Below are 27,806 nucleotides of genomic sequence, written 5' to 3' on the forward strand. Positions count from 1 at the left end.
TACACTAATATTAATTGTGTGTAGCAAACCATTGCTGAAAGCCTTCCTCCACAAATTGTGGACTTCACTCTCCGGGGCAATGGCTGATGACAACCGGTAAGAACAACCTCAAAACATGCCTGGTGTCTCCCTTATCGTATCCTCACGTTAGCATTATAAATTGTAACGTTAAGTGAGACGGTAACGGTTGTTTTATAGTAACGTTAAAGTTACATTTATTCCGTAAAACCGTGTAACTGTAAACTTGTGGAGTAAAGTTATAACCGTTCATTCGCTGTAGCTAGCCAGCACTGTCAGTTAGCAGCTAGCAGTTAGCAGTAACTGTCACGTAGCGTTTCATGCAAGTTGACGTTAACGTATACAACCTTTTTTTAAGCGCGTGCGAAGGAGGCTTCGTTGATACCACCGTTCACGTGGATGTCAAGGTAGGACGTGCGCCACCTGTTACACTGCACACGCAAGAATGGGCGCTAGCATAACTGCAGTGCCTTAATTAACGTTAGCTAAAACACTGGCAACTTTTATTAAAACTTGAGTAACGCTATTTAGGTGAATTCACCGACCAAAGTACAGCTTGCACGAGTCAATTATTGCACCGCTGACTGATATCAAACTGCTTTACGACGCGCACCAACCATAGCTAGCGTTTCTGCTTTGAAACAGGATTATTACGGCAAGGTGCTGAAGAAAACCGAGGACCTGAAGAGCAATGCCTGCGTGGCTCCGGCCAAACCCGTCCCTGCCTTCATCCGCCAGGCTCTGAAGAAAGTGCACCCCGAAGTCACCGCCAGGTCACTGGACTGTTGTCCCACTCTCAGTTGTTGCTTCAGATGTGTTTACAGCGCAACAATCCCTGATCCACTGATGCTTACAGTGGGTGTGCTTTCCCCCTCAGGTACTATGGCTGTGGTCTGGTGGTGCCAGAGTGTTTGGAGGGCTGCAAGATACTGGACCTGGGCAGTGGAAGTGGAAGGGACTGCTACATGCTGAGTCAGCTGGTGGGCGAGAAGGGCCATGTCACTGGCATTGACATGACTGAGGACCAGGTAATGGACACCATCATCACATAAGCTGACAATGATGTATACCGAAAAATAAAAATGGCCATTTTCTTATAATAGACAAAATTCTGCTCCCCAGTATGCACGAACCGCTTAAGACTCACACTGCAAACACAGCTTTAAATGCAACAGTGTGCTCTCTTCTAGCTTGACGTGGCCAGGACACATGTGGACTATCACATGAAGGAGTTTGGCTACAAGAAGCCCAACGTTAGTTTCGTCCAGGGCTACATCGAGGCCCTGACAGAAGCGGGTTTGGAAAAGAGCTCATTTGATATCATTATGTACGAAGTCATTCACTCCCTCTTTGTTTTGTAATTTGATGCTTTTGTAATTCTAAAGAAATTAAGTTGAAAAGCCGATTTTCTGCCACAGTTCCAACTGCGTGGTGAATCTCTCTCCAGACAAGAAGAGAGTCCTGGCTGAAGCCTACAGCGTGCTCAAGGTACATTCATTAAACATGCCAACAATGCTGCGACAAAAGGCAAAACAATAATTGTTTGAGAATCATTCAACCTATTAGTCTGTGTAGTTTGATATTCACTACATACATGGTGTGACTGTTGATCTTTAGGATGGAGGTGAGCTGTACTTCAGTGACGTCTACAGCAGTGGAAGACTAACAGAGGAAATTAAAAATCACAAAGTCCTGTGGGGTGCGTCAAATTAATTTCCTACTGCCATAAAAGCTCACAGACACAGAATATCACAGTGTAACTCCTCTTGACAGGTGAGTGTATTGGTGGAGCGCTGTGGTGGAAAGATCTGCTGCCATTGGCTGAAGAAGTGGGCTTCAGCCCACCACGGCTGGTCTCGGCCAGCGACATCACGGTTGACAACAAAGAGCTGCAGGACATTCTGGGTTTGATACTATTCTTTTCTTTGGTTTTTAATCATTTATTTTTGTGTATAGAGTGCTGCGGGGATGAGGTATCTCTGTAGGCCGGACCTGTACATTAGCATCACACTGGTTCCCTTGACAAAAAGCCAATGGGATTCTTCCTTTGGATTTTGAATTATTGTCAAAACTAAGCATTGTGGCAAACATGAGTTTATGATACTTGCACTTAAAAAGCTAAACTTAGGCTGTAAAGGAACTACACCACGATCACAAGTATTCACATCACGGCAGTAAAGGTGAACGAGTCAGCCTGATGACGTATTTAGCCACTTGTTAGCAACCGCCTTTTTCAAGACACTGAAAGTGCTGAATTCATGAGAGGGGTATTTACTGACATATTTTATGTCATAGAGAAAAATGTTAAAATCTCTTAAGCTTGTGATAACCACAGACCTTATTTCAGGCATCCGACCCAAACAAAAAAAAAAAGCTAAAACATTACCAGTAGCACTCTGTTCCATTGTTTTCTTGTTTTCACACCAGAACACTGTGTTGCAGTAACGAGCATTCATTTTCAAACAGAGGAAATTAGCATTGCACCAACATGTCAATGTATTTTAAGACTACATTTGAATTTAGGCTTCCTTTTACTTATGTATTAATGTTTTCTTTCAGCCTACATTGATCCAAGTCCCGTACAGGTGTTTCCACTTGTTCTTGCCAGTTAAGACTATTGCTCAGGTTGAAGCGAGTGGAGAATTATGTGAGGTCACCGAACTTCATGAACCAATAAGAACGACAGTTGTCCCGCCCTGGCAGGCGCAATATAAACTAGCAGGACAGTGAGGGAGACGTCAGTCAAGCATCGTTTGCTCATGCTCACACAGAAGTCCAATTAGCCTTGATAAGTGAACACACCTGTGTGGCTGCACCATGGGTGTGTAGGGCCTTTGAGGTTTGTGCAGGTGTTACTGTGTCAGGTGGTTTGGATGAACATTAGGAGTTGCTACATGCCGACTCTTTCCTTCTGAGCTGTGGATTAGTTAAATTGTTGAGATTGACCGATGCATTTCGTAATTCTTTCTTACCTCCTCTGGCACAACAGGTGACTTCAAGTTTGTCTCTGCCACATACCGCCTGTTCAAGGTCCCTAAAGGCAACACCAAGCCCTGTCAGGTCATTTATAACGGGAGCATCACAGGGGTGGAGGACAGCTTCCAGTTTGACCGTCAATACACATTCAAGGTCTGCACATCCCACAGTACGAGAACAGCTCCATATCTTCAGCTCATGCACTTGTTTGTTTGCTAATGATGTCGGACGTGAGTGTGTTTCACAGGTCGATGATGTGGTGGAGGTTGACGGAGAGGTGGCCGCCATCCTGACCCAGTCCAGATTTAATGCAGACTTCACTTTCCAGCCACCGGGAGGCTCCTGTGAGCCCCACGGAGCCAAACCTAAGGTCAGTGTCACAACTTAAATTCCGGGAAATGTCTTTGTGTGATTTTCCTTTGAGCACTAGAGGTCAGTGTGTTGGTCGTATCGGTTTCAAGTGTGTGTGACACACCCAGAGAGCCCCACTGTCTAAACCGTGCACACATTCACACACGCATGTGTGCACCAGGACGCATGCTGCAAGTTCTTACACACACAAACACTCACATACCCACTCAAACATACGTACGCACACATCCACACGCACAAGGTCAAGCAGCTGTCTTGGAGTCATAACCAGACTGTGGAGTCATGCTGGGGAACCTTGAACAGGAAGAAATGTTCTCTTCTCAGCTAGTGGAATGCCATCTTATCAGCGCTCGTGGTCGTCTTGTGCACACGCATCTACAAACACTACTATATGTTGTTCAATGACTACCCAAATCCTATACTCACTCATGGCATTTTATTCTGCTATTGAAGGATTTCTATTTTCGTTTTTTTTTTGGTGGAGGAAAGAAGTCAATTGTAAATCTCAGTGGTCCAGGGGTTTAGACTTTGGACTGCCACTCTGAAGTGAAATTGGGTCCTTTTCTCTAATCAGCATGGCTAGTTGGTGATAATAGTAATAAAAGGCCTTTGGCTGGTTATGAAAGCTCAGCTACTGTGAAATGCTAATTTAATGAACAACCGATGTGTGATAGATAAGACACTGATGCCAGGTGTAAACATGCACGTGAACACTCTGCGTTTAACGTTTATTCTGCCATTACGTAGAAACATGTGAATTGGTGTGTAATGCTAGAAATCAGAAGAGGTGAGAATTGACTTTTCTCAGTTCCTCTCAAACTGTCTTGCATGGAACTAGTTTGCATGTAATACGTGAATAGAAGTGTATGTAGTAAACTCCTACTGATTTCTACCTTGTTGAACTACTGACACAGGAAGGCATTGTGGATCCTTTTGAGCTGGTCCTTCAGCTGGAGAAACCAAGTCCAGGTTCAGCCACAGGGGGGTGCTGCAGCACAAAGTCTGCTTCCTGCTGCAAATGATGGTAGGAAGAGCACTGAGAGATACAGGCCCAGCGTCATACTATATATGAATAATGAAAGATGTTCAAGTGTGCTGACTAAGAGTATGCCTTGTGATGCAATGGCATTATGTTGTGCCTTATTAACATTCTGAAATGAGATCTCAACAATTGAAATAAATCACTTACACATAAACATGTGTCTTCTTGATGCTCTGTGCAGACTTGCTTGTCAATCCTTCAACTTGAAAAGCAGAACAGACTAGAAAGGTTACTTACATTTATTTGACTAGTAAATAAAATGACTTCGTATGAAGGTAAGATCCAAAACCCCACAGAACAGTGTTGGTGCCGCCTTCTTATACGGCGGTTTGTCCCATTTGTCTCCAGTCTTCGACATCTGAATCATATCCATGCCATTCACACCTTCATCAGGACTTTTCCACTTTTGGGCCACTTATGTTGTAATACATCAAACTATATTGATTAGTTTAGGCAGTATATTGACAGGTTTTGCATTAGTGTGAGCTTCGCAGAAGTGTTCAAACTAATATCAGTATTATGTTAATTGTTGTCATTTCTATTATAGGACAATAAATATTCATGTCATACATTTTTGCACATATATTATTGTGGATTCTTTACACCAGTATTGCATGAGGTGCCTTTAAGCCAAGAACAAGTCTTCATTGTACATTTGAAATGAAATCGGCCTTTTGTAGTCGTCACTGATGAATACACACCCCTGAAACTATACTGTGGCAATGATTCATAACCATGTTACGACACTCTATGGAGTCCGAAGATAAATCTGAGGGATTAAAAAAGAGGAAAAAATATATATATTTCTGCTACAACAAAAATCATTTTTTACAACTTTTCTATAAATATGCTTTTTCTTATGAAATACTGAAGACTTTCTACAGGCCTCTTAAAAGTATTCAAATAAAACAATCTGAAAAGGAGAACTTGGTTTAACTGCCTGTAACTTGCATCCACATTAGGGCACTAATGGCAGACGATAGTGCTTCATTTGAATCCTAATGTATAATAATACCATGTAGTTGAGTGAACGCCTCTAACAGTCTCGCAACATTAGAATTATTTCTGCATAATATTGTGCTGTAGCTCATGTTACTGTGTCTCTCTTTATTGATATGTATCTTTTTCACAAGTACATTGTAATCATGTACAATCATGCCATCTCCTGTAGAAGGATGTGTGTTTAAAAAAAGTCAGCAGAGTCTCGACTGTCTCTTAACATGAGGTGCACTTGTTTTGGAATTTGATTCGCCAAGGAGGCTGCGCACGCCCCGCCCCCGGGCCAACGGCCGCTACTGATTGGTCGCCGCCGTCGCCTGTCTCGGGGACATCAGGGGAGGCACGAGTTGGCCCATAAGCCTGCGCTCGCGAGTCATCAGTGTCGGACACGTAGTGGGAACGAGCAGGTCCCGATGCACAAGTCACGGCAACCCTCGGCGGAGATGAAGGCGGACTCCGACTGGCTCTGATTTTTAAAAGCCCTTTTCATTCAGGAGGTTGATCGCCAATGGTTATCGATATGGCAGAGCCGTCATCCCGAGCACCCAGCTCTGCAAAAATGGCGTCACTTAACCGGGTCCGAGCTTTGGCGATGCTTTTCTTAACTGTCACTGGCTGTTGTGTCACCCCGACAAGTGGCAAGGAAGGGTCCGAGGAGACCGTCATCATAGGGCTCCGACTGGAGGACACGGACGACATTTCCTTCATGGATAGGGGCTACCTGCGGGTGAGTGAGCGTTCTCGGGTGAAATTAAGGGTGTACGGGCAGAACATCAACAACGAGACCTGGTCCAAAATTTCTTTCACGGAACACGAGCGGAGCCGGGCGGTGGGCATGAGCCTTGACAGCTCCTCCGGGGATAACCAGAGCCAAGAGGACTCGTACAGCTTGCATCCCTGCGGCATTAGGACTTCGGATATAATTATATTGCCCAACATCGTCGTGAGTCGAAAGACGACCGGAATAGTTGAGATCGAGGTCAAACCGCTGCGGAAGACGGAGAGGAGTAAATCGTACTACCTTTGCATCGCCACCGCGACGCCGGCCGTGGGCGGGATGCACGACCCGTGGACGGAGAACACCTGGATCTACCACGACGGGGACGACACCAAGGTGATCGTGGTGGAGGAGAAAAAGTTTCTGCTGCCCTTCTGGCTCCAGGTCATCTTCATCTCCATGTTGCTCTGCCTGTCGGGTATGTTCAGCGGGTTGAACCTGGGGCTCATGGCTCTGGACCCCATGGAGCTCCAGATAGTCCAGAACTGCGGCACGGAGAAGGAGAAGAATTACGCAAAGAAAATCGAGCCGGTCAGGAGCCAAGGGAATTACTTGCTTTGCTCGCTTCTGCTCGGGAACGTGCTGGTGAACACCACGCTGACCATCCTGCTGGATGACATCGCCGGCTCGGGGCTGATCGCGGTGGTCATGTCCACCATTGGAATAGTCATTTTTGGAGAGATCGTGCCCCAGGCCATCTGCTCCAGACACGGCCTCGCCGTCGGGGCCAACACCATATTCCTCACCAAGTTCTTCATGCTGCTCACCTTCCCCGCCTCCTACCCGGTGAGCAAGCTGCTCGACTACCTCCTGGGACAGGAGATAGGAACCGTGTACAACCGGGAGAAGCTCCTGGAGATGCTGCGCGTCACGGACCCGTACAACGACCTGGTGAAGGAGGAGCTGAACATCATCCAGGGCGCGCTGGAGCTCAGGACTAAGACCGTGGAGGACGTGATGACGCCGCTGAGAGATTGCTTCATGATCCCCGGGGACGGCACCCTCGACTTCAACACCATGTCGGAGATCATGAAGAGCGGCTACACGCGCATCCCGGTCTTCGAGGGCGAGAGGTCCAACATAGTGGATCTGCTTTTTGTCAAGGACCTGGCGTTTGTGGACCCGGATGATTGCACCCCTCTCAAAACCATCACAAAGTTTTACAGCCACCCGTTACATTTTGTGTTCAATGACACCAAGTTGGATGCAATGCTGGAGGAGTTTAAAAAAGGTGAGACAACTAGATATAGAGTGCATTTGTTGACCTTATTTTTAATATATTATTGTGATGCCAAAGTTAAATCTCTCTTGCCTCTCAAGTGTCAAAGGTCGTCGCACAAGCTGGTTGGCCTTTCACCTGTCCACCCCTTGGATTTGGGAGGGTAGACAGGTGCACTATAGCAGGTAGTATTGAATGCCTGTTCTGCTCTGTGCATCAACAGGTCAAGGTGTGTGTGTGAGTGAATCTTAAATGTCTAAAGCCTGGTCTTCAGGAATAAAAAGGGGGGAGGAGAACTTGTGTCCCCTTGATTTCACAAGAAAGTCCAGGTAGTGAAGGAAGAAGGGAAAAAAAAGGGTTGTTTGTGCATTTCTTATCTGGCCTGACTCACGAAGCACTGAGGCAGCCACATCAGTAGTGAGGTGCACCTGCCTCACTGGTCACTTCCTGTACAGAGGAGCAGGAGCAGGAGGAGGAGGAGGAGGAGGAGGTGTCGCTATCTTTCTCCATCGCTTCCATTCAGTGTTAATGTTCACACGGTCTCTCTCTCTCCTCTTGCTTTCCTCCGCTTACCTTCCCCTCTCATTCAGTCTTTTTGCTCTTTCCCCTCCTTCTCTCCCTCCCTCCCTCCCTCCCTCTCTCCCTCTCCCTCGCCCTCTCTGATTTGTGAACGCATTAGGACATGTGGGAATGGTGCAACGGCAGTGCTAAGGTTATCAGGTGGGGGCATCTTGTTTGAGAACCTGCTTAAATCCCTCTTTACCTCTCTTGTGCTTGCCTCTGAATGATGGTGGCGATAACTCCTTTTGTCCAGCCCTGGAATGCAGTCGTGTGGATAATGAATAACAGCCTCTAACACCCTCGAGCCCCCCATGTGTTGTGTGTGTGTGTGTGTGTGTGTGTGTGTGTGTGTGAAATGTTTATGCGCATGGCGTTTGAGAACGATGTTTACCTCACCCACGGTTGACCTGATGTGTTGCATAGCCCTCCCCCTCTACGTAGTTGCCTCTGACTGAGTTGCTCCTCACAGTATGTGTAGATTGGATGATCCAGGGCACACCTGTACAGCAACTGATTCATCAATACTTTAATACATTAAGAGGATTAATTGGGAGGAAAACAGAGCAAATCATTGAGCTCCATTACCAGAAAGTAGGTGTAGTTCTCCATGCCAAATTAGCATTGCATAATAAACAAGTTGGGGGGGGGGGGGGGGGTGTTTGTTTTCATCACAGTTGACTATTTACAGACACGCACTAGCAGCAGGAAACAACAGTTCCCTCGACCTTGTTGATCTTTATTTTCAGACAAAGCGTTACAGAAGAGCCTTGTGACATTATTACAATATAGCATATGATCCACGTATGATCCTCGCAGTATCTCTCGCCTCACTTGTTACACCGGACTGTGAACGTCCGATGGCTGACGTGTGGTTTTTGAAGTGATACGGCTGCTCTTGACCACGTTGAGTCTGCGTGTTACGACTGAAAAGAAAGAACGGAAGGCACGGCAGCGTCGGCAGACATCCAGCCGCTCCAATCAAAAGTCACAGAGCAACGTCACATTGAATTCAACGACGCACACAGATAGAGATACATCTTTTAGCTCCGACAGACACTTTGAATGGGTGATTTGAAGCAGTGAGAGCTCTGACTGTGGAGGCAGAATGTGCTGTGCACTGTTTACCGTGTTTGTCATTTATTGTGAACACATATTCTGATTCTAGGATCAATATTGGAGTTTAACTTACTCTTAAAGGAGCTGCCACGATACACGATACAGTAATAATGATAACCGTAAACTAAATTAACCGGAGCAAGTAATGTAGTCTGGACTAATATCTGAAAGTAGACTTATAGTCCGACCACCATCACTGTTTTTTAGAGACACTCTTCAATCTGCATCCGATCTCAGGCTACAGTATGTAGGCTAGTCGTTGATAAAACATCTGTTGGGTCAATAAAGTTAATGTTGTTAGTGTTTCAGCTTTGGGCACAAACGGTGAGCTTGGGCAGAAATGTGGGGTTCTGTTCTGTCGATGTAATCAATGTGTTTACAGGTATGCAGCATATTGTTGTATATAACGATAGCAAACCTTTTACTTGTGTTTTTCCGCATATCCGTTTTGTCCGAGTCATTTGGCTCTAACACCAGTCTGACACTTGTTGAATAATAGCCTGAATTGTAAATCTACATTGTTACTGTTCACTAAAGGCATGCTTTTATTTCCTCCCACTTAAAGACAAATTCGCGGCATGTTCACATCATGTTGGCAGCACAGGTCACACAGGTCCAGTCCGGGGGCGGAGTGTTCCTGCGGCTGGCCCCGTGCCAGAAGGGAATTCGCCATCAGCCTCTCATGGAAGTCATAAGCAACTGTTGGAGGGGAGGGGAGGGGGGGGGGGGGGCTACGGGGTCAAAGTTTCCCGTCAATCTGGCTCTGGTCGCAGCGCACACTCAGTTCAAAGTGCTTTGTATTGTAAGTCATTGTTAATTAATTTGATGCCGCTTGCGGAGCTGCATAGTCGTCTGAAGTCTGTTACAAAAAAGCGAAAGACAAAAAACTCTTATTAGAGACCGTGCCGGAGCATTTGGTGTAAAACCTTCTGGCGGTTTCTCTGTGCTGTTGTAGATTTGTCGGACATGCTTCTACACAGATCACACTGATGTTAAAGTTTAAAAATACGAATAGTTCAATAGTGACGATGAACATTTGCTCGGTGGTGAAAATAAAGTGCTGATCCCAACTGTGTGCGCACATTACGAATTACCCCGGCCCGGCCCAGAGCCTAGGTCAGGGGTTACAGTGAGATTCATGCGGGAGCTTTTTAATTCAGGCAGACACCCGTCTGGAAACTTCTGACCTCCTCCATTAATTGCTCTCCGTCTGCGATTGCAACAATTACTGTCACCCAGGGGCTGCTTGTCAAGCTGCAGGTTTACCGGTTAATGAGTGGGTCAGTGTGTGCCATTTGGGACCAAAGCAAGCAGCTGAGTCAGAAGCAGGAATTTAGATGCCCTTCTGACTTTGTGATATTCCTGAAAGTGAAAATAACTCACCCCCATGCATTGTAACCAGCCTTGTGAGACGAGGAAGGTATCTACTGTATGGATGTCTGGAGAGCTCAAATCCGGTTATGTGTTTTTTCTGCCCCTGGGGAAGGCAGGCCACTTGCCTAACTTGGATATGGGAGTCCAGAGGTGGAACTGGAACTTGACCCAACGGAGGCAAGAAAAAACCTTTTATCCCCAATTGTCTCTCTCTCTCTGCTTCGCTAACGACGGACACACACAGACACAAACACTCAGTACTTCTCATCCATAGTAAACGTGGTGTCTAAATGGATGTAGCTGCCCTTGCTTATCTCTTTTAAAGCTACCAGTTGAAGTCGTGTTTTCATGTGTGTTTCTTATAGCCCAGGGTATACATGCTCCAGTGTTGGAGGGTAAGGTCCCCAGTGTAATGGAGCCGACATGAGGCCTGGCACGTCTTGAACTAGTTCCCTGATTGCTGCAATATAGGCCAATCTATGCTTAATTCAGATTCAGCAGCCTTCACGGTCTCTTTGCTCGGTACTTTGTCTTAAAGTGAAACTCTTTTTTACTTCGTTGAAACGCCGGCAGAAGTTTTGCTTCAAACGCCGTTATTCTTTCTGGATGCTTGTGCACGGCGCGTACCCGCGTAGCATAGCATAGCGAATGTCGAGAAATGGTGTGTGTTTGCCTGGTAACCCTTGGTGCTAATGCTGCTGGGATTAAATGGCATCGTGTTGGTAAGAACACTTAATGTTTCCTGATGAGGGACACCCCTTTGAACTCAGCAAGGCTTCTCCTGCCAGCCGCTCAACTAATTACCTCCAATCAAAGGTTGTCTGCATTTCACCATACTTCGCGTAACAGGAGGCGGCATTTGTAGTCGACTTTTCTTTCTTGTATGGAATGTCATTTTACAAACAGCGTAGTTATTATCACATTAACACATGCTGTCAATTTAAATAAGCATTATATCTTCGTCCATATAAATACTGTCGTTTGTGTTTCATGTTCGTTTGTCTAGTCACCTGAGCTTGCCTTTAAGCCTCAACAAAATAGTGAGTGTATGAAAATATACATATTCAATATAGATATTTAGCCCCTGTGTGTCATTTAAATAAGTGTTTGACTTTTTGTAATGCAACCCCTTTGGCAATACTTTAAGAGAGGAGGCGAAAGCTGCTGTTGTAGAAACCTGTTGCGTGGTAACTTTTCCTCTGTTGTATTCTAGACTTTCAATTTAAAGGACCACCTGTTGTTTTTGCATCGTTTAGTCCATTATGCTACAAATCATGAATACTTAATACGACTGCCAACTCTTCTTCTTTTTTTTTTTTTCAAAGCATGGTGTGTTTTGCAGAGACTTGAAACCCTTCTGGAAGTACTGTTGGCGATCCATCACAGTTAAAGTGTCTTTACTTTGTGTCACAGCGTGTTAGCAAACACTTTGCTATTTAGTCAATTCCATCTTTATACATCCAGCAGACATGTAGCGATGCTGGGATTCAGTTAGAGCCTTTTATTCCAGTCACCTGTCAAATGTAAGTCATTACATCTCTTTTCAAAACTCCTTTTGTTTTACACCATCAGTGAATATCTCACTATGTCTGCAGTCTGATGTTGGGTACGTAGCGTCCCGCGTCCTTGAGCGCACAACCAAGGAGAGTTTTTAAAAAGTAACCCAAACAACTGTTTCAGCAGCCCCACAACAACAGAACTTCGACAAATAATTTAGGTGATGAAATGTTTACTCTGATGGATTTTTGTCAAGCGAGATCCAAGTGGAGTTGAATGGAAGCTCGTGGTGGGTTTGCAGCCAGAATATCGAGCTAAAACATTGTAGCAGGAATGTAAAGTTGATGTGTAGTTAATGTTGTTAAATCCATTAATACATAAGGAGTACAGGATGCTTATGTTGAACATGGCGACGTTGGAGGCTATGCCCAATATAGAAATTCCACATGTGACGTAATCATCACATTCGTTCCACGTGATGAGTTTCCAATTGCGACGCGATTGAAGTGACTTCGTGGTTGACTTTTGGTGATTTAGATATTGTCTGGATTGAACTCTTGAGTTTGTTGTGTTAAAGACTGGCTTTTGAATTGGCCTACATTCTTCAGATTCTGGTACAACATGAAGTAGGCTGTTAAGACCCGATTAGTACAACAGTTGAGGAGTGTGAATCCAGGCGCAGTGCATTCCCAAAGCCTGTCTGATCTGGCATTATGACTTTTACTTTACATGTATTTTCTCCCGGGCACCCCATATACTTCGTGTTTAACACAAAAGCACCTTTGGTTTGCTGTTCGGCGATGTGTGCGCTGAGGTGAAAATGTCGAGTCTTCGGGTAGGCTATGCCATTATGTGACGCTACGCTACCGCTACAACGCCCGCTTTTGTTGTGCTATATTTGGCATTAGTGGGAAAATGCTTTCGCCCACAATCTCAGCTCACTTGGCAAACCTGTGTGCGACCAACAAAAGGTCCAATAGAAACTACAAAGTGCTGCTGTCTTTAAAAAAAAAAAGCACAACACGGTCCCTGTTGCATTAAAGATGTTTAGGAAACCTCACTTTGAAGAGCAAATTGTATGAATTTCTTTCATGGAAGACTTTTGATCCAGACCTTTGTGATCTGGCCTCCTCGGCTCTGTATGGCAACAGTGATGTATCAAAGGACTGCTTACAGTGAAGGTACAATGGGCTACTGAGCGTCTACTGAAATAGAGCATATTATACCCAAAAAAGGGATTCATCTGAGGTACTTATTGCAACACGTATACCGCTCTTTCTGTACTCCCTATGGTCTCTTTTGTTAGGAAATCTCTCCACAGAAATCACAACATGTGCAAATTACAGTTGCACATGTTGCTTCACATGCTTTCTTCTTAATAACGTCACTGCTAGACTCCTCAGCGACTCACTTCATTTCTCGTACAGCGTCTGTGATGATTCCTGAAGAAAAGGCTTTGGTACTTTTTTTTGTTTTGTTGTGGATGTTAGTTAAGGAGCCCGAGTCTGCTTCCAGCACATGTTGCCAAGGATCTGTAGCCATGCACTACTGAGGAAAATGTGTTATTACGCAATCGAGAATGCAACCACCCCCACGCTCCTTTTAATAAGCTGTTTCCCAAAACAGAGATCACACTGCACCAAGGCGTAAACAGATTATTAAGACTTTATAATTGACATGGTCGGAGAAGTATTACCATAACAGCAGACTAAGAAGTATGTGCGTGTAAAGGAACAGGTTAACGCTTCTATCTAATTGAAAGCCAAAGGAGCGTCTATGAGTTGTCTGTATTCATCACGTTACAGGTTTGGTCCTCGGTTTGGTGGTCTCAGGCTTTGTGAGACCCTTGTTGATGTCCACAGGGCTGATTGAATGAAGTTTATGGCAGATCTCTTAACGCGTACGGGAAATACAATTAAGAATGCGATGAAGTCAGCGTTGCGAACATCAAAAACTCTCTGCCAGAAGTAAAAATCCCTTCATCTTTTTGTAAAGGCATCACGATAAGCACTTACAGACGCTGGTTTTGCATTCAGTGGCAGATCTTGTCTCGCTAAATAAAATGAAAGCGACTTCAGATTTTCTTTTTTTTGTAAATCTTTGAAACTGTCTTTAGTAAAAGCTTCTTCTTTTGTTTGAGTCTGGTGAGAAGAAAAAGTCGTGGACATGCTGTTTTGACTGCCGTCATGTCGTTAAGATATCATCATAGTAATGTGGGTGTTGTGCGTTATGTCATTCTTATGAAATGAAGGGAAATTGCTGCTATTAGTGTCGCTGTATGATGATTAGCAGGAGGAGACGAACCATGATGATAATGATGATGATCACTGTGCTGCAGTGAGGGCTGAAACCTGCACATTTTGTAAAGCTCCTCTCTGAATATCAGGTTCCTCACAGTGACAGTCTGTCACGTTGGTGAAGTTGCTGAGCTGCAGAGGTTCAGTGCGATAGTGAGACAAGGAGGGAGTGACACTTCATTAAAAGTCATCCATTTTGATTTACTGGCCTCTCTGGCTGATGTAAACTAAAGCTGCCGCTGTGTCTTGTACAGTGTCGAGCCGTCGATATTTAATTTATTCTCCAAACCAAGCATTCTTCTCTTCCCACAGATAGTTTTCTCTGCATTTGCACTCATATGTACGCGTCCACGGCTATATATCTATATAGTTTCTACTTACTTTGACGAGCAAAAGGAAAACTAAGGCCCTTTCAGGCTGTGCCTCAGAGAGAAAGCCCTCCAGCTTGGTCAGCCTAGTAAGCAGGCTCTGTGCAGCACACTCAGGGAAGCAGAGCCACTTGCTTGTGCAGCAAGCAGTCCCATCCCCCTCCTCCCACATTCCCTCTCTCCCACTTCTCTCCATATTGTCCTCTTGCCCATTTCCCTCAGTGTTATAAATTACAAACGACACAAACCTCCAGGCCTAATGCCCTGCCGTGGACGCCTTCCAAGCTGCACTTTTTGGAGAGCCAAGAGGCTGGCTTCATTGATAACACCGGGCACACTGTCCAGGCTCTCCATTTACTTGCAGGAGGAAAAAGCCCGAGACGGGCCCGAAAGACACCAGCGCTCTTTAGAATCAGCTGATGGAGCCTACTTTTCGGAGGCTTCAGCAGCGCCAGTGTTTCGTTTCAGCTGGCCATGTGAGACACATCAATAATAAATCCAAACAACAAGAAGGATTGAGCATCAGCTTAGTCCTATGATTTCGTTATTAATGAAAGTTCATGGTTGAAGGAAACTAATCACATCAGTTTTTGAGGACATTTGGACAATTCTTTTCTTGTTTTGTGAGAAATTTGCACCAGTCAAAGGTCAATGGGTCATTTCATGCCAAAGTAGTATTAAAGGAAAAATCCACCTAAGACCCCAATTGATGAATATCTCTATATTAAGAATAACAACCTACCATCGCAGCTTTCATTTGATTGTTTTTTAGACAGTAACCATAAATGATGGACCAGGGTGTTGGTCATCAATTACAATTTAAATGAAACAAACTCCAAAAAGTGTCACATCGGCTTCTTTTATGATCCGATTCGGATGTTTTTCTTACACGTGACGTGACACGCGTGAGACATTTCTTATGTAAGTGTAAACGGGGGAAAAGTAGTTGGAATACGCTCCGTTCAGATAGAAATCAGATCGGCATACTCAGCTTTGTTGTCAACACATAGACGCATTTTTCGGCCGACCAGTTCTCTCAGTATGCTCGCACTTTTTTTCCTTCTCTGGTGACTCCCAGCTAACAGCAAGGGGGGGGGGGGGGGGGGGGGATGGGGGGGGGGGGGCTGCTAGTAGAGCCCCACTATGGTCTACAGGCCCCTGCCCCTGCTCCAGCTGACCCTCCAGACCCAGATCCAGGCTCAAAAACCTCAACCCCATCCACAGCTGACCCTCCAGCTTGAATTATTATTCCTGTGCTGTTTGAAACCAGTGCAGACGGTGATTCTGTTGGGCTCATGTTAGGCAGTTGTGTTTCGTCCGTATTAGTGAGTCTTGATGTTCTGGTTTCTTGCTTCAGGTGACAGTTGGCAGCGTTTGTAGATCTCGTCTTCATGGTTCAAAATCGTTGGAATAGCGGTTCTATTTTAGGGTGGATTTCCCCTTTGGGGATAAGAGCTGTAACACATCTGAAGCCATGTGTTACTCTTCTAAGTAACGGATAATTAGTAATCAGAGAGAAACAGTGTTTATGTTGTTTGACTTTAAGGCTGTTCACATTATATCTATGGTTAATATTTAAACATTTTAAATTAGCACAAACATGGATACATTGACCGACTTTATTATTATATAATTGAACATCACTGTAATGGTTAATATTTTGATAAACCTTCTCAGCTCTTTTACACTGAGATGTAACTATGAACTTGATCCTTGTTAATATGTTAATATATCACCAACACGTCCTTTCAGCTGCAGTTATTAAAGGTGAGAACTAAAATCAGTTTCACATCAGTATGTTTGTAACCAGCCGTGCAGCATTCATTTCCATAAGTAGTCATCATTTGAACAGGGAGCTGATGAGATTCAAACAGGGTACTGTTCTTTAGATTCAACCAAAAGTGATATTTCTTCATCCTGACTATTTATGTAGCCAGTAATGTAATAAAAACAACACAGGATGCAGGATGTTCTTGCAGGTTTCATGTTTTCCTCAATAACCCACATTCTCAAAGCCTATTGCACAAAGCACGGGAGCTTTTTTTTATAGAGTACTTAGCTCATTCTAGCTTTAAGGATTTTGCCTCGGCTAATTGTTTTTATTGAGGTATTAATTATGAGTTTTAAAGCTTCAAGTACTCACTGCCAAAAATGTGTGTTTTCAGGTGTTTAATTAGCTTGCTCTTTCTGTGTCACAAGTGCTGCAGCAGTGACGGTAAAGCCATGAGACATGTTATTGCTGCTGGTTTCCTTTATCTTACCAGGATATTTTCCGCTTGAGCTTAACCTAAAAGAACAAACAACAGACTTAAAACAAACATGTCAGCGATTTATTACACACTCATGAACTATCACACTTCACTGTATGGGCTCTTTAAAGCACAATAAGTGGTGACGGGTTATATGGTTGCATTTAAATGGCACTTTTATCACACACACACACACACACACACACACACACACACACACACACACACACACACACACACACACACACACACACACATCACAGGCGGGGATCGAACAGCCAACACTGTGGACGATCCGCTCAAATGATCATCGGCTTACTGCACACAGAATTTCCTCCTTCTAATAACCTGTAGCAAGTACGCAAAGTCTCGTGTTGTATTCAGCTTGAGACGTGTGTCATGTATAAAATGCAAATAGCGTTGAGCTTAAAAGTCACACGAGAGCAGCGGTTGAAGTGTCTTTAGCCACTATAATGTGAAGCATTTCCCAGGGAAACAGAATAGTGGTTCGAGTATAATTATTCGAGGGCTTAAAATCAAATCCCTCAAATTAGATTTGATTGCTCAAAAGCGAACGAGGCTTAGCGAGTGTGGCACGATACAGAACTGTAGCCAACTGTTTGCCTCGACCTACACATCAGGAGGGGGCGGATGTGGGAGAAATTACAAAATTAGACTTCAGCCACGCTCGTCGATAGCCGAGGTTAGCTGGTCACCCAAATCATGACTTATTGAATGAGTTTGCTTCATGGATATGCCCCCAACTACAAGGAAATGTAGACTTTATTTCACCATGTCTTCATAGAAATACTTTACTTTATTCACCTTCATTCTGAGAATGAGGTGAGAGTATTGATATCAGTGTGCAAGACTAACTTTTACTGTGACCACAAGTGGAGATTACAGGCTTATGAAACACTGAATACAATGTTTATATTGTCAGTTCCTTGTTTTGGTTGTTAAAAACCCTTGAAATGTTTCTCTAAAAGTCTAAAGTTAGCTAACATTAGTCACCTTAAGCGACTGGTCCTACCAGACCAAGTAAGGCTGGAGCAGCAAAGCTCGTGCGTGTGTTGAATTGAGTCCGGTTGTATTTTAATTGCTCATGAATTCAACATTTAACAGCTTTTATTTCTTCTTTTAAAAGTCACATACTCTTGCTTTACAGAGCGAGTGTCAAGATGTGTTTAGCATAGCATAGCATGAATACCAGAAACAGCTTGCCGAGGTAGACAGGCAGGTAACCCGTCCAATAGTTACAAATGAAATGATTGGACGGGTTTATTACAGTCCTGCGACAGCCACAGATACCAGAGTATTGGAGTCATTGATTCCTGTCAAAATGTAATGAGAATTTCAACAACAATATCAAAAATGTTTTACCAACCAACCCTATCTTTAAGAATACAAAATGTTTTACTTTTAGTCCAGGTTGTTGCTGTTGCTTAGCGCTCTGAATAAGTCGTATGCTAACGTCTGCCAAACTTGTATTCTTAACCCCGACCAAGTGAAAGAACCAGGAATCCAAATGATAGGAATGGAACCTAATGGTTTAAGCACGCTGACTGGTTTAAGCTCTGTCAAACTAGTCGCCGTCGTTTGTGGGAACAATAGTTTTACATGTTGAAGCCAAACATCCTAATGGACCCACTTCTACTTTCATGTGTGTTGCTACTTTAAAACACCCCTCAGTTCTTGTCATCGTTGTGCGATGTGCTCACCATTCAGCAGTTGCAACACTCGCATAACAGAGCAGCACCTGACCACAGGCCCATTCATTTATCCCTACTGGTTTCCCATTGATGCCTCTCCTTATGACTGAGGCCCAAAGGAATCTCCACCCAGGGGACCTTTCAACAACAAACGCAGCCAGCTACGACAGCAAGCTGCTTCTCTGAATGAACAACAATGTCATTCCAGCGGTGTGCGTGTGTGTCTGGCTGTACTGTATATCTGTGTGTGCGTGTAGTGAAACACCACTGGCTAGTAGCAGCAGAGTGATCTTGTGACCAAGGCCCCTTAATGACGGTTAGGAGCTGTGAGCAGACGAAAGGACCTGATAAGTCCATATCATGCCAGCTGTATTGTTTGACCCCAAAGGCCGAGCCTCAGTGTAACCAAGTACATTTACGCAATTTTGAAGTACTTGCACTTGTTGAGTATTTCCATTTTCTGCTGCTTTATACTTGTCTCGATTACTTTATATTCCTCTGCATTCATATGATGACTTAAATTACTCAGATTAATAATACAAACTATGATGGATTTCTAAATTATGATAATTATTATAGATTGAGCAAACCAGTAATTAATTGAAATCAGCCCCACCGTTACAAGCTGCAAGTTGTGCTCACACATCAATCTAATTATAATTCAATATACTATAAAAATACAATAGTATTATTATGAATGGGTCATTCTGCATAATGAGTACTTTTGCTTTTGGCACTCAAGTACATTTTGACGCTCATACTTTTGTACTTTTACATAAGTAACATTGTATATGCATGAACTGACATGATTTTACACTATTATTATTATTCGTACTTTTACTTCTGTAAAAGATCTGAGTACTTCTTCCACCACTGCAGCAACACCAACACCATGCTGGTTGAGGTCACACAGAAAAGAGTCTGCTCTATGGTGCGGCTGACCACAGGACCACCCTGCCTCACCGTACGACGGTGACTATTTCACCTACAACCACCTCTATTTAAGAGATTGATCACGAAGTCTTGTCTTGTCTGAGGAACCTGATAATCTCATATCACTGTCAAGGCTGGTAGCTGTTATGGTTCTGTCTTCGTTGATTATTGTAATACACGATTATGATTATTTAATGTGCTAATCATTTGTTGTTATATATAGATATATTTAAAACAGTTACAGGCCTTATTAGAGCAGGAGTAGTCGTTTCAGACTCCATTCTGTGTCTTCACGCACACACATTTGATAGTATTTAGTGTCAGCAGAAGAATATCGTACCTGTTTTGTTTCAGTATGAGATATGATTGTGGTGACATGAAATATACCTACAGTGTGTGACCGTGTGTGTGTGTGTGTGTGTGTGTAAATTAATCCGATGTCTTTTTTTGACCAGTGCATTACAAACCATTCCCCGTAACTCAAACTATGAAACCCGACTTTTTTACAACTAGAAAATAAATGTTGTGGTCTTGGACATACGAATATGTTTCCTTACTATGTTGAGCATTACTCCGCATAGGTTGGGAGTGAATGACTATTACAGTCTGAGCCCGAGAGCGATCTGTGAGAATGTTGTGTACGGGGAAGCACAAACATAGTGACACAACTGTTGGCAGGCCAGCCTTTTCAGTCACAATAGGCGAAACTGACTGCTGATGCTCGGCACCTAGTATTTAGTCCCAATCCTTATACCAAGCTGATGGAAGAAAACACACATTCTTACAACTTGACCTAGATAAAAGGTGCATTAAGAGGAGAGGCTGTCTTAACTGATCTAATCAGCAACACTTTTAATATAGAGAAAGTCTCAATAAGACCAAAGAGTAATATCACCCCATAGCATTGGTAAAGTATCCAGGAGACTCTTGTGTTTAACTTTGTGGTTATCATAAAAAAATACACATTCAAATATTAGTTTCCATTCTGACGCAACTAGAGATACCTCTTCTTTGTATTTGTCAGAATAAAGACGTTTATTGCTGCTAAGCTATTGTTGATCTGAGGGATACAAATCGACCACTAAGACAGGAAGTCTGCTGAGACACGTAAACGAAGAGAAGAGCGTCACGAGTAACCGTACAAGCTTTCTGTGTCTTAAGGAGTACTCCAAGCAGTTGGGCAGGTAAACACGAGCCTCTCCTAAAATTTGGGCTTTTCCTTTCAAGCGTTTAGTCTCGACAGGTAACAATTTCAACATAGTTCTCAAACTGCATAAAGTCTTATTCACAGGTGCTTGAGATTAAAAAATATTCACTAAAAGGGAACTAAAGAATCGTCAAATTCTTTGAGTCACTTGTAGGTTTTCCTCAGAATTCTACATAACAATGACTAGTCATAATAATAATACATCGCCTCTCCAAAGCAGCAGCTGCACCTCCCCTTCACAGTAAATGACTGAATATGGTTCATTTGTTCCCTTATTTATATATTTATCTGTTTTTTTTTCTATAATACTTGCAGACCAGGAAACATAGACACTTATAAACACAAACATACAGATGGACACGCATTCCACTAATGTCTCCAGATAATACAGGCCAGGAAACAAACTGATGTTATCTTATTGCATGTGTATTCAGACTAAATGTTTATGTAAATGCAGAAGCTTTAAATAGTCGACATGTCAACCGCATCAGGGTAAAGTTTTTGTACACGCCAGTGGAAAAATGGGTCAGAATGGCTGGAAATTTTCTCTGGAGGTAGATTTAGAAGAAAGACCGTCCAATGGGTTCCCATCACCCTAACACTGCACTATATTTGTCAGTGCTCAAATATTTGGAAAAATAGGGGGAGAGCAAAAGAGAGAGGGGGGCAATGATGAGTGTCCACAACAGATACTGACCCCTCATACTCCCACCCAAACTCTCCAAGCCTTACGGGCCTATTTATAGGGGGAAATTACGCTATGGAAAAATATGACAAAGCTGCATTCCATAAATAAGCTGGGAATGGTGGAAAAGAGCACACGGCTTGGTCTCTGTAGGCCGGAGTCGAGGTTCTCAGGCTTGGCTTTGGATTACGGAAGAATGGAAGGATGGATGGATGGATGGAGGGATGGATGGAGGGATGGATGGATGAATAGATGGATGGAGGGCTGGATGGAAGGAGGGAGGGATGGATTGATGGAGGGCTGGATAGATGGAGGGATGAAGGGATGGATGGACGGATGGATGAAGGGATGGATGAAGGGATGGATGGATGGATGGATGGATGGGTGGATGGATGAAGGGATGGATGGATGGATGGATGGATGGGTGGATGGATGAAGGGATGGAGGGGTGGCGTGATGGATGGGTGGATGGATGGATGGATGGATGGATGGATGGATGGTTGAATGAATAGATGGATGGAAGGCTGGGCGACAATTCAATATGATCATTTATCGTCTTTCAGTGGAATCATATCCTGATGAAATCAGATTTCGAAATATCACGATACATAATTACTTCGTCAAAATTGATAATAAGAAGCACATACTAACTAAGATTTCTCAGAAAATCTGATAATTTTGCATTAAAGCTCTTAATTAATTTTGTCATTATGTTTACATTTTTCAAACTATTATGAGGTGACCTGAGTCATTTCTAAAATCCTGACAACCCCGTGGAGTAGAGCTTTTTATCCGAGCATCGTCATCCTTTTACAGAAATGGTGACAAATTTCAGCCCCTGACTCTCTCCTCAGTGAGATTACGCACTTCCTGGTACCTGAGTCATCTGCTGCTTTGTTGTTAGGGGAAACAAAATAATCCCCTCTTTGTGTGTGTGTGTGTATGTGTGTGTGTGTGTGTGTGTGTGTGCATCTTAACTTCACCCAATTACAAATGTAAACTGAAACTGCCATTTACCAATGACACAACCATTATTTCTGGAAATGTTTTGGAAATCGCACACGGGAGTCTTTTAATGACTAAAGGGTTTCAGTTTTTGAGCCCAAAAACATGCTTCCTTAATGGATGAAATTGAAAGTGAATTGTCCCTTGACCCTGATGTGTGCAGTGTGCTGGACTACCCAGCATGCATTCAGCCTCAGCCCAGCTAGACAGCCCCAGATGTCAGGCAGCAATGGTGGCTTAGGACCCCAGAGGACTGGTCCGCGCAAGGACACGCTCTCCCCTCGGCCCGTTGCCAAGTTCCAGGGTCCAGAGGGTCCAGAGGGTCCAGAGGGTCAGCCTCCCCACTCTACCTCCAGTCCCCCCCCACAAAACCCACTGCCACAAAAGAAGCTATGAATAAACAGGCGGGCATTGTCTCGTAATATATTTATGGAAGACAGAAGCTGCATTTCTTCTGTCGCTTGTGTGGTATTTTGTCTTTGTGGGAAACTAGAAAGTATGCACTCCTCTTGTGGGATTGCGAGACAAACCGATTTGGAGTGGCGCTACTGTGCAAAAGACGAGTGCGTGTGTGTGTGTGTGTGTGTGTGTGTGTGTGTGCGCAACATTGACTGAGACAGAAATAGACTTTAGATATAATTTTAACTTGAGACCACTTGAAACTACCCTCATTTTAGAAGCTTGTGATGCTCAAGCTGATTTAAATTGTCAACGCACTTTATGAAAGTCACTACCAACGAACGCCTCTGCCAATAAATATAATGCAATTATGCAATGTGGGTATCCACCTTGAAAAGTGTTTGATTTGGACCAAAATCCCAATTCTACTGTATGATTCTCAACTCAGATGTCTGATCTTCTCAGTCAGATCTTAAGTAATATACGAGACTAATGCATGAATTCATGTCGGTCCGTCAGTAAAATGGAAATCCATCCCAAAGTGGCAGAGACGTTTCACTCGAAACAGAAAAGGAAATGTCCGGGGGATCGCCAACGTCATAATGATTTATAATCTGGGAACCCTTAATGTCTGTAGAAAATGTTGTGCCAATCAACCAAGTTGATTTTCTTAATAATCTCAAAATAAGGGAAGGCTTTGACGCTCGGGGAAAAGTCAGGGGATCAACAAAATGATTGCAACCCAGCCTATGAACATGAAGGAACCTCTTGGCAGTCTTTAGGATTTAAATATCTGGTATCCATGGATGTCTGTATCTGGATGTTTGAAGATGTGAATATATTTCACAATAAGACATTTGACCCGCTGGTGGCGCTAGAAGAAACGTCAGGGCTTCGTCCTCTGGGCACCTGGAATTATTTGTACTAACATTAAAAGAAATTCATCCAATAGTTGTTGAGATATTTCACTCTGGAACAAAGTGGTCATTCAACCAACCAAGTGACTGATATTGCCCTCACTGGAGCCACAGCACTAGCGTGGCAAGATATTTGCTCGATACATGTCAATAGTTTAATATGTGGCCGAATGATTTCCGTAGAAAGTATACAGAATCGTATATATAGAAAGGTGGTTGTATGGAATTTATGAAATGTCCTTCTCCTTAGATTTCAGCCCATGGGACAGACTCTAGAATAAACTCTTAAACTTTGCATAAACATGCTTTTCTCTGTCATTTCTACTGAATAGCTTCTCATACATTTCCTGTGTGTCGTTCTTTTTTCATTTGAACTAGTGACCTCTACTGTTAAATCATCTCTAATTGTTAACCCCAAGTAGACTCCTCTGTCCAACGAGGTGATGTGTTCTTGATGTTAAGAAACATCCTGATGGGATGAGTTTAACTTGAAGAGCACGACAGGTGGTGTGTGATCTCAGTGAGGTCCTCCACCTCTTATTAGTTTGCTCACATAAAGGTCGGAGGTCGGGTAAGGTTAGGTAAGGTTCTGTTGACACACACTGTTCCTCTTCCTCTGTTAAAGCAACAAGAACAGTTTTACAATATATTCAAATAAATACTACATCCCTGCCGAATATGTTTAGATTAATCATTACCATGCTCACGAGATGTCAGAGATGTATCGATAAAGCTTTTGATTTCGTGACGTTGAGGTCTGTGATGTTGCTGGATGACTTTGTATTGTACAGTACACTTCCTTGTGATGTTGTCCATTCTGTAGTGGGTTGAAAGAATAAATAATGTTTTATTAATTTGCCAAGTATCGTTGGAATATTGATATAGCTGTTTTTCTTTAACACTGAGTATTCAGTGGGCTGTGAATGTTAACGTTCATTCCTGACCTTACTCATAATCTTAACCCAAGGTCCGTTTACCACATTTATTCTGAGCTTTCGAGCACATTTTACAGTATTTGCTCTGTGGTCATGACCTACGTTTGAGGTTTATCATAACCATAAATATTTTTAGTTTTGATAATTGTAATACATAAACATTAATTATGTATTTGTTCAAATCATGTATACGTAAATGGAGGAGGTTGAAAGCTCTGGAAAAAGCTTGTTTTAAAATGATTTGGTGTTAATTCTTGCTTCTGTTTCTTATAACAATAGTTTGACATTTTGGTAAAATTCACTTCTTTGCTTTATTGCAGAGAGTTAGATGAGAAGCTCGACTGTCATGGCTGTTCGATGAATATGAAGCTAAAGCCAGCAGCTGTTTAGCTTAGCTTAGCACAAAGACAGGAAACGGGAAAACAGCTAGCCGGGCTAAAACATCTTCCCACTAGTTCCTCTAAAGCTCACGAATTAACACATCACATCTCGTTGGTTTATTTGCTTCCTGGAGTCTTTTCGACACCATGAGGTTTGCGAAGAAGACAGCAAAGAAATAGATCAGTGCATGCTCTCATAAAAACACAAGGTGTCCTTTTTACACTTTGTGTATTTTTTGCAGAATACACAAACAAGATATAATCTGTTAACTAGTGACGTTCAGAGGTGCTGGTAGATTGTGTTGTCTTTGGACGGAGCCAGACTAGCCGTTTCCAGTCTTTGTGCTAAGCTAAGCTAACGGGCTGCCGACGGTAGCTTCATATTTACAGTACAGACATTAAAGTGGAATAGATCTACTCAAGGAAGAAAGAGAATTACTGTACTTCCCAAAATGTTAATTTTTCCTTTTAAATTACAAGAAACAAATACAGTAAACTGCGATGTCACTTTATACAAAAACATCTTGAAACAAGTTGATTCTTGCTGAAAACAAATCATTTAAAATTCAATTAAATCACTTCACTGGCATATTTATTTACATGTTCATGTTCGGTTCATACTGTTGAGATCAAACAACACATCGTTCTTTGCCTAGAAACCTACATTTGGAAGCCTTGTTTACAAACCTGCCATGAATGGAGTGGACACCATTAAAGACGAGGAAGTGAGCATTGATCTGTTTCACTGTACTGTGCTTTGCTGGCCACTCCATTTGCCTTTCCCTCTCTGGGCAGTTTAGAGTAATTGCTTGCTCAAGGACTTCTGAGGCCGGTGTGCTTTAACCCATTGAGGCTCCATTTTTGTTTTTTTTAATGGTGGATTTCTGGTGTTTACATTATTAATACCTCTCTGTACCCTGCCAGCCTATTAGGTGTAATCTGAGTATATTTCTTGAAAGCATCAACTCTGCATCTAATGCTCACAACATTCTCACACTCAGACTCCCAGCCTCTGCACACTGCACATCAGTGAGCTGTCACCGCGTTGTGAGGAAGCAGTGAGCTGCAGTGCACTAAAACACTCTATGTGATCAGCACTCAGTCTGTGCCTGCCTGCACCAAACAGCCGACATTAGCTGAAACAGCATGTGAACACTGACTCAGTGATGTACCTGTGTTCTCCAGACACAAACACACACACACACACTCGTGCACTCTGACACACGTGCATGCACACACAAGCACAACCGACGTCCTCCATTATTTACGCCACGGTGTATCTGCATGCAAACGGCCCATTCCGAGACAATCTGATCACACAGCAGAGGCTTCGCCCAGTCTGTTCCTTCGCTCGGTGAGAATATCGCCGGGGCGGAATGGAAACTTCATTTTGCAGGGGCTAATATTAGCCTGGGCCTCTGGAAAATTCCTTTTAAATGATCACAAGCTGAGAAAAGGCAGAGAATTTGTTTAGCGTTTTGCTTGACAGTATTCTCTGCATACACGGCAGTTTGTTTCTTTTCTTTCTTTCCAGTTGGTGCAGCTCACAGGAGGATCCTGGGAACACAGATGTAGAGGGAGGGAGGGCTAAGGGGACTCATATGATGAAATGTAGACTGTTTGACTGTCAGTCTGTCTGTCTCTCTGGCTGTTTGAGTTTCCGCTGGCACTGTTAACCCTTGAACTACCATTGTCCTGCTGCATCCCTGGTCATTTAACTGATACAGTGAACAGATCACTTAATGTCACCTGCTCTGTGAGAGATCTGTGTCATGGCAGCCAAAACACTATCTGACATGTTGTTTCACAGTATAAAATACAATGTATAAAGTATTTATCCTGGATACTTGATATTAAAATGCTACTCTATCAAATGGATCAAAGTGGAAATAGCCATGTGTGTCCCTGCCTGCCTGTTTGTTCCCTTGTACCTCCATCACTGCCTGACCTATATTTAACCCCCTTTATCATTATATGACCCTAACTTTATAACCTGTGTGTGTGTGTGTGTGTGTGTGTGTGTGTTTTGCTAGGAAAATCCCACCTGGCCATAGTTCAGAGGGTGAACAATGAGGGTGAGGGAGACCCTTTCTACGAGGTTCTGGGTATTGTCACCCTGGAGGACGTTATTGAAGAAATCATCAAGTCAGAGATCCTGGACGAGACTGACTTGTACAGTAGGTTCCCCTCTCGAACCACATACCCCCTTAGACTGTAAGGCCTCGAGGCATTAAGCCCGTCACAGTAAGAGCACCAGTTTGAAATCCTCCATCTGTTATAAACTGATCCAAGCCCAGCAGTTGGGCTCTATTTGATGGATCTTTTACACTGTGACCCTTTAAACCCACTTAACTGATGCAGCTCATTTATCTAAATGTGATCAGTTGTTCAAACTGAATGGTGCTCTTTTGCATATATTGACTGCATGTTAAAGTGCAAAATTAAAGCTGCAATAATCAATATATTTATATCAACAAAGCATCAAATGTCTACATGTTGAGGATTGTCACCTGACTCTGTACTTTCTCTCTGCTCTGTTGAGAGTTTTAGCTTCTTTCGCCTTTGGTTGTCATCAACACCGTTTCCAGATGCAGCAGGCAGCTGTTTTCAGGGACAAAGCTTTGATAAACCAACTGCACATGACTGCAGATCTTAAGAAAGCTAATACAACCATAGTCATTTCCAAGTTTGCATTTCGACCAATGCGTTCCGCCGACCGTTTGACCTGCATGCAACCAAAGCCTGCCAGAACATGATTGTTCAATAC

The 27,806-nt window shown here is 43.3% G+C and overlaps 2 protein-coding genes across 2 annotated transcripts in view; both read left to right on the forward strand.

Annotated features, from left to right (window-relative positions):
- The first annotated feature begins 4 nt into the window (after positions 1-4).
- Positions 5-4,581, forward strand: as3mt (arsenite methyltransferase). The gene is made up of 11 exons (XM_079158938.1): positions 5-96; positions 377-425; positions 664-791; positions 896-1,046; positions 1,209-1,345; positions 1,437-1,506; positions 1,636-1,717; positions 1,792-1,923; positions 3,008-3,147; positions 3,242-3,364; positions 4,281-4,581. The coding sequence occupies exons 1-11, from the start codon at positions 80-82 to the stop codon at positions 4,386-4,388; spliced, it is 1,137 nt and encodes a 378-aa protein (XP_079015064.1). The 5' UTR covers positions 5-79; the 3' UTR covers positions 4,389-4,581.
- Positions 4,582-5,927: 1,346 nt separating this feature from the next.
- Positions 5,928-27,806, forward strand: part of cnnm2b (cyclin and CBS domain divalent metal cation transport mediator 2b) — a gene marked incomplete at both ends in the record, with an annotated part of 30,920 nt that continues 9,041 nt past the window's right edge. The window contains 2 exons of the mRNA XM_079159931.1: positions 5,928-7,416; positions 27,073-27,216. Of these exons, the coding sequence (XP_079016057.1) occupies positions 5,928-7,416; positions 27,073-27,216 (1,633 nt within the window). The remainder of the gene's footprint in view (positions 7,417-27,072; positions 27,217-27,806) is intronic.

The sequence above is a fragment of the Pholis gunnellus genome, assembly GCF_910591455.1.
Source record: "Pholis gunnellus genome assembly, chromosome: 5".
NCBI lineage: Eukaryota > Metazoa > Chordata > Actinopteri > Perciformes > Pholidae > Pholis > Pholis gunnellus.

Excerpts from the sequence above, each read along its gene's own strand:
- as3mt (XM_079158938.1), top strand. Across the intron at positions 1,047-1,208 it reads TTGACATGACTGAGGACCAG|CTTGACGTGGCCAGGACACA; the intron begins GTAATGGACACC and ends GCTCTCTTCTAG. Across the intron at positions 1,507-1,635 it reads AAGCCTACAGCGTGCTCAAG|GATGGAGGTGAGCTGTACTT; the intron begins GTACATTCATTA and ends GTTGATCTTTAG.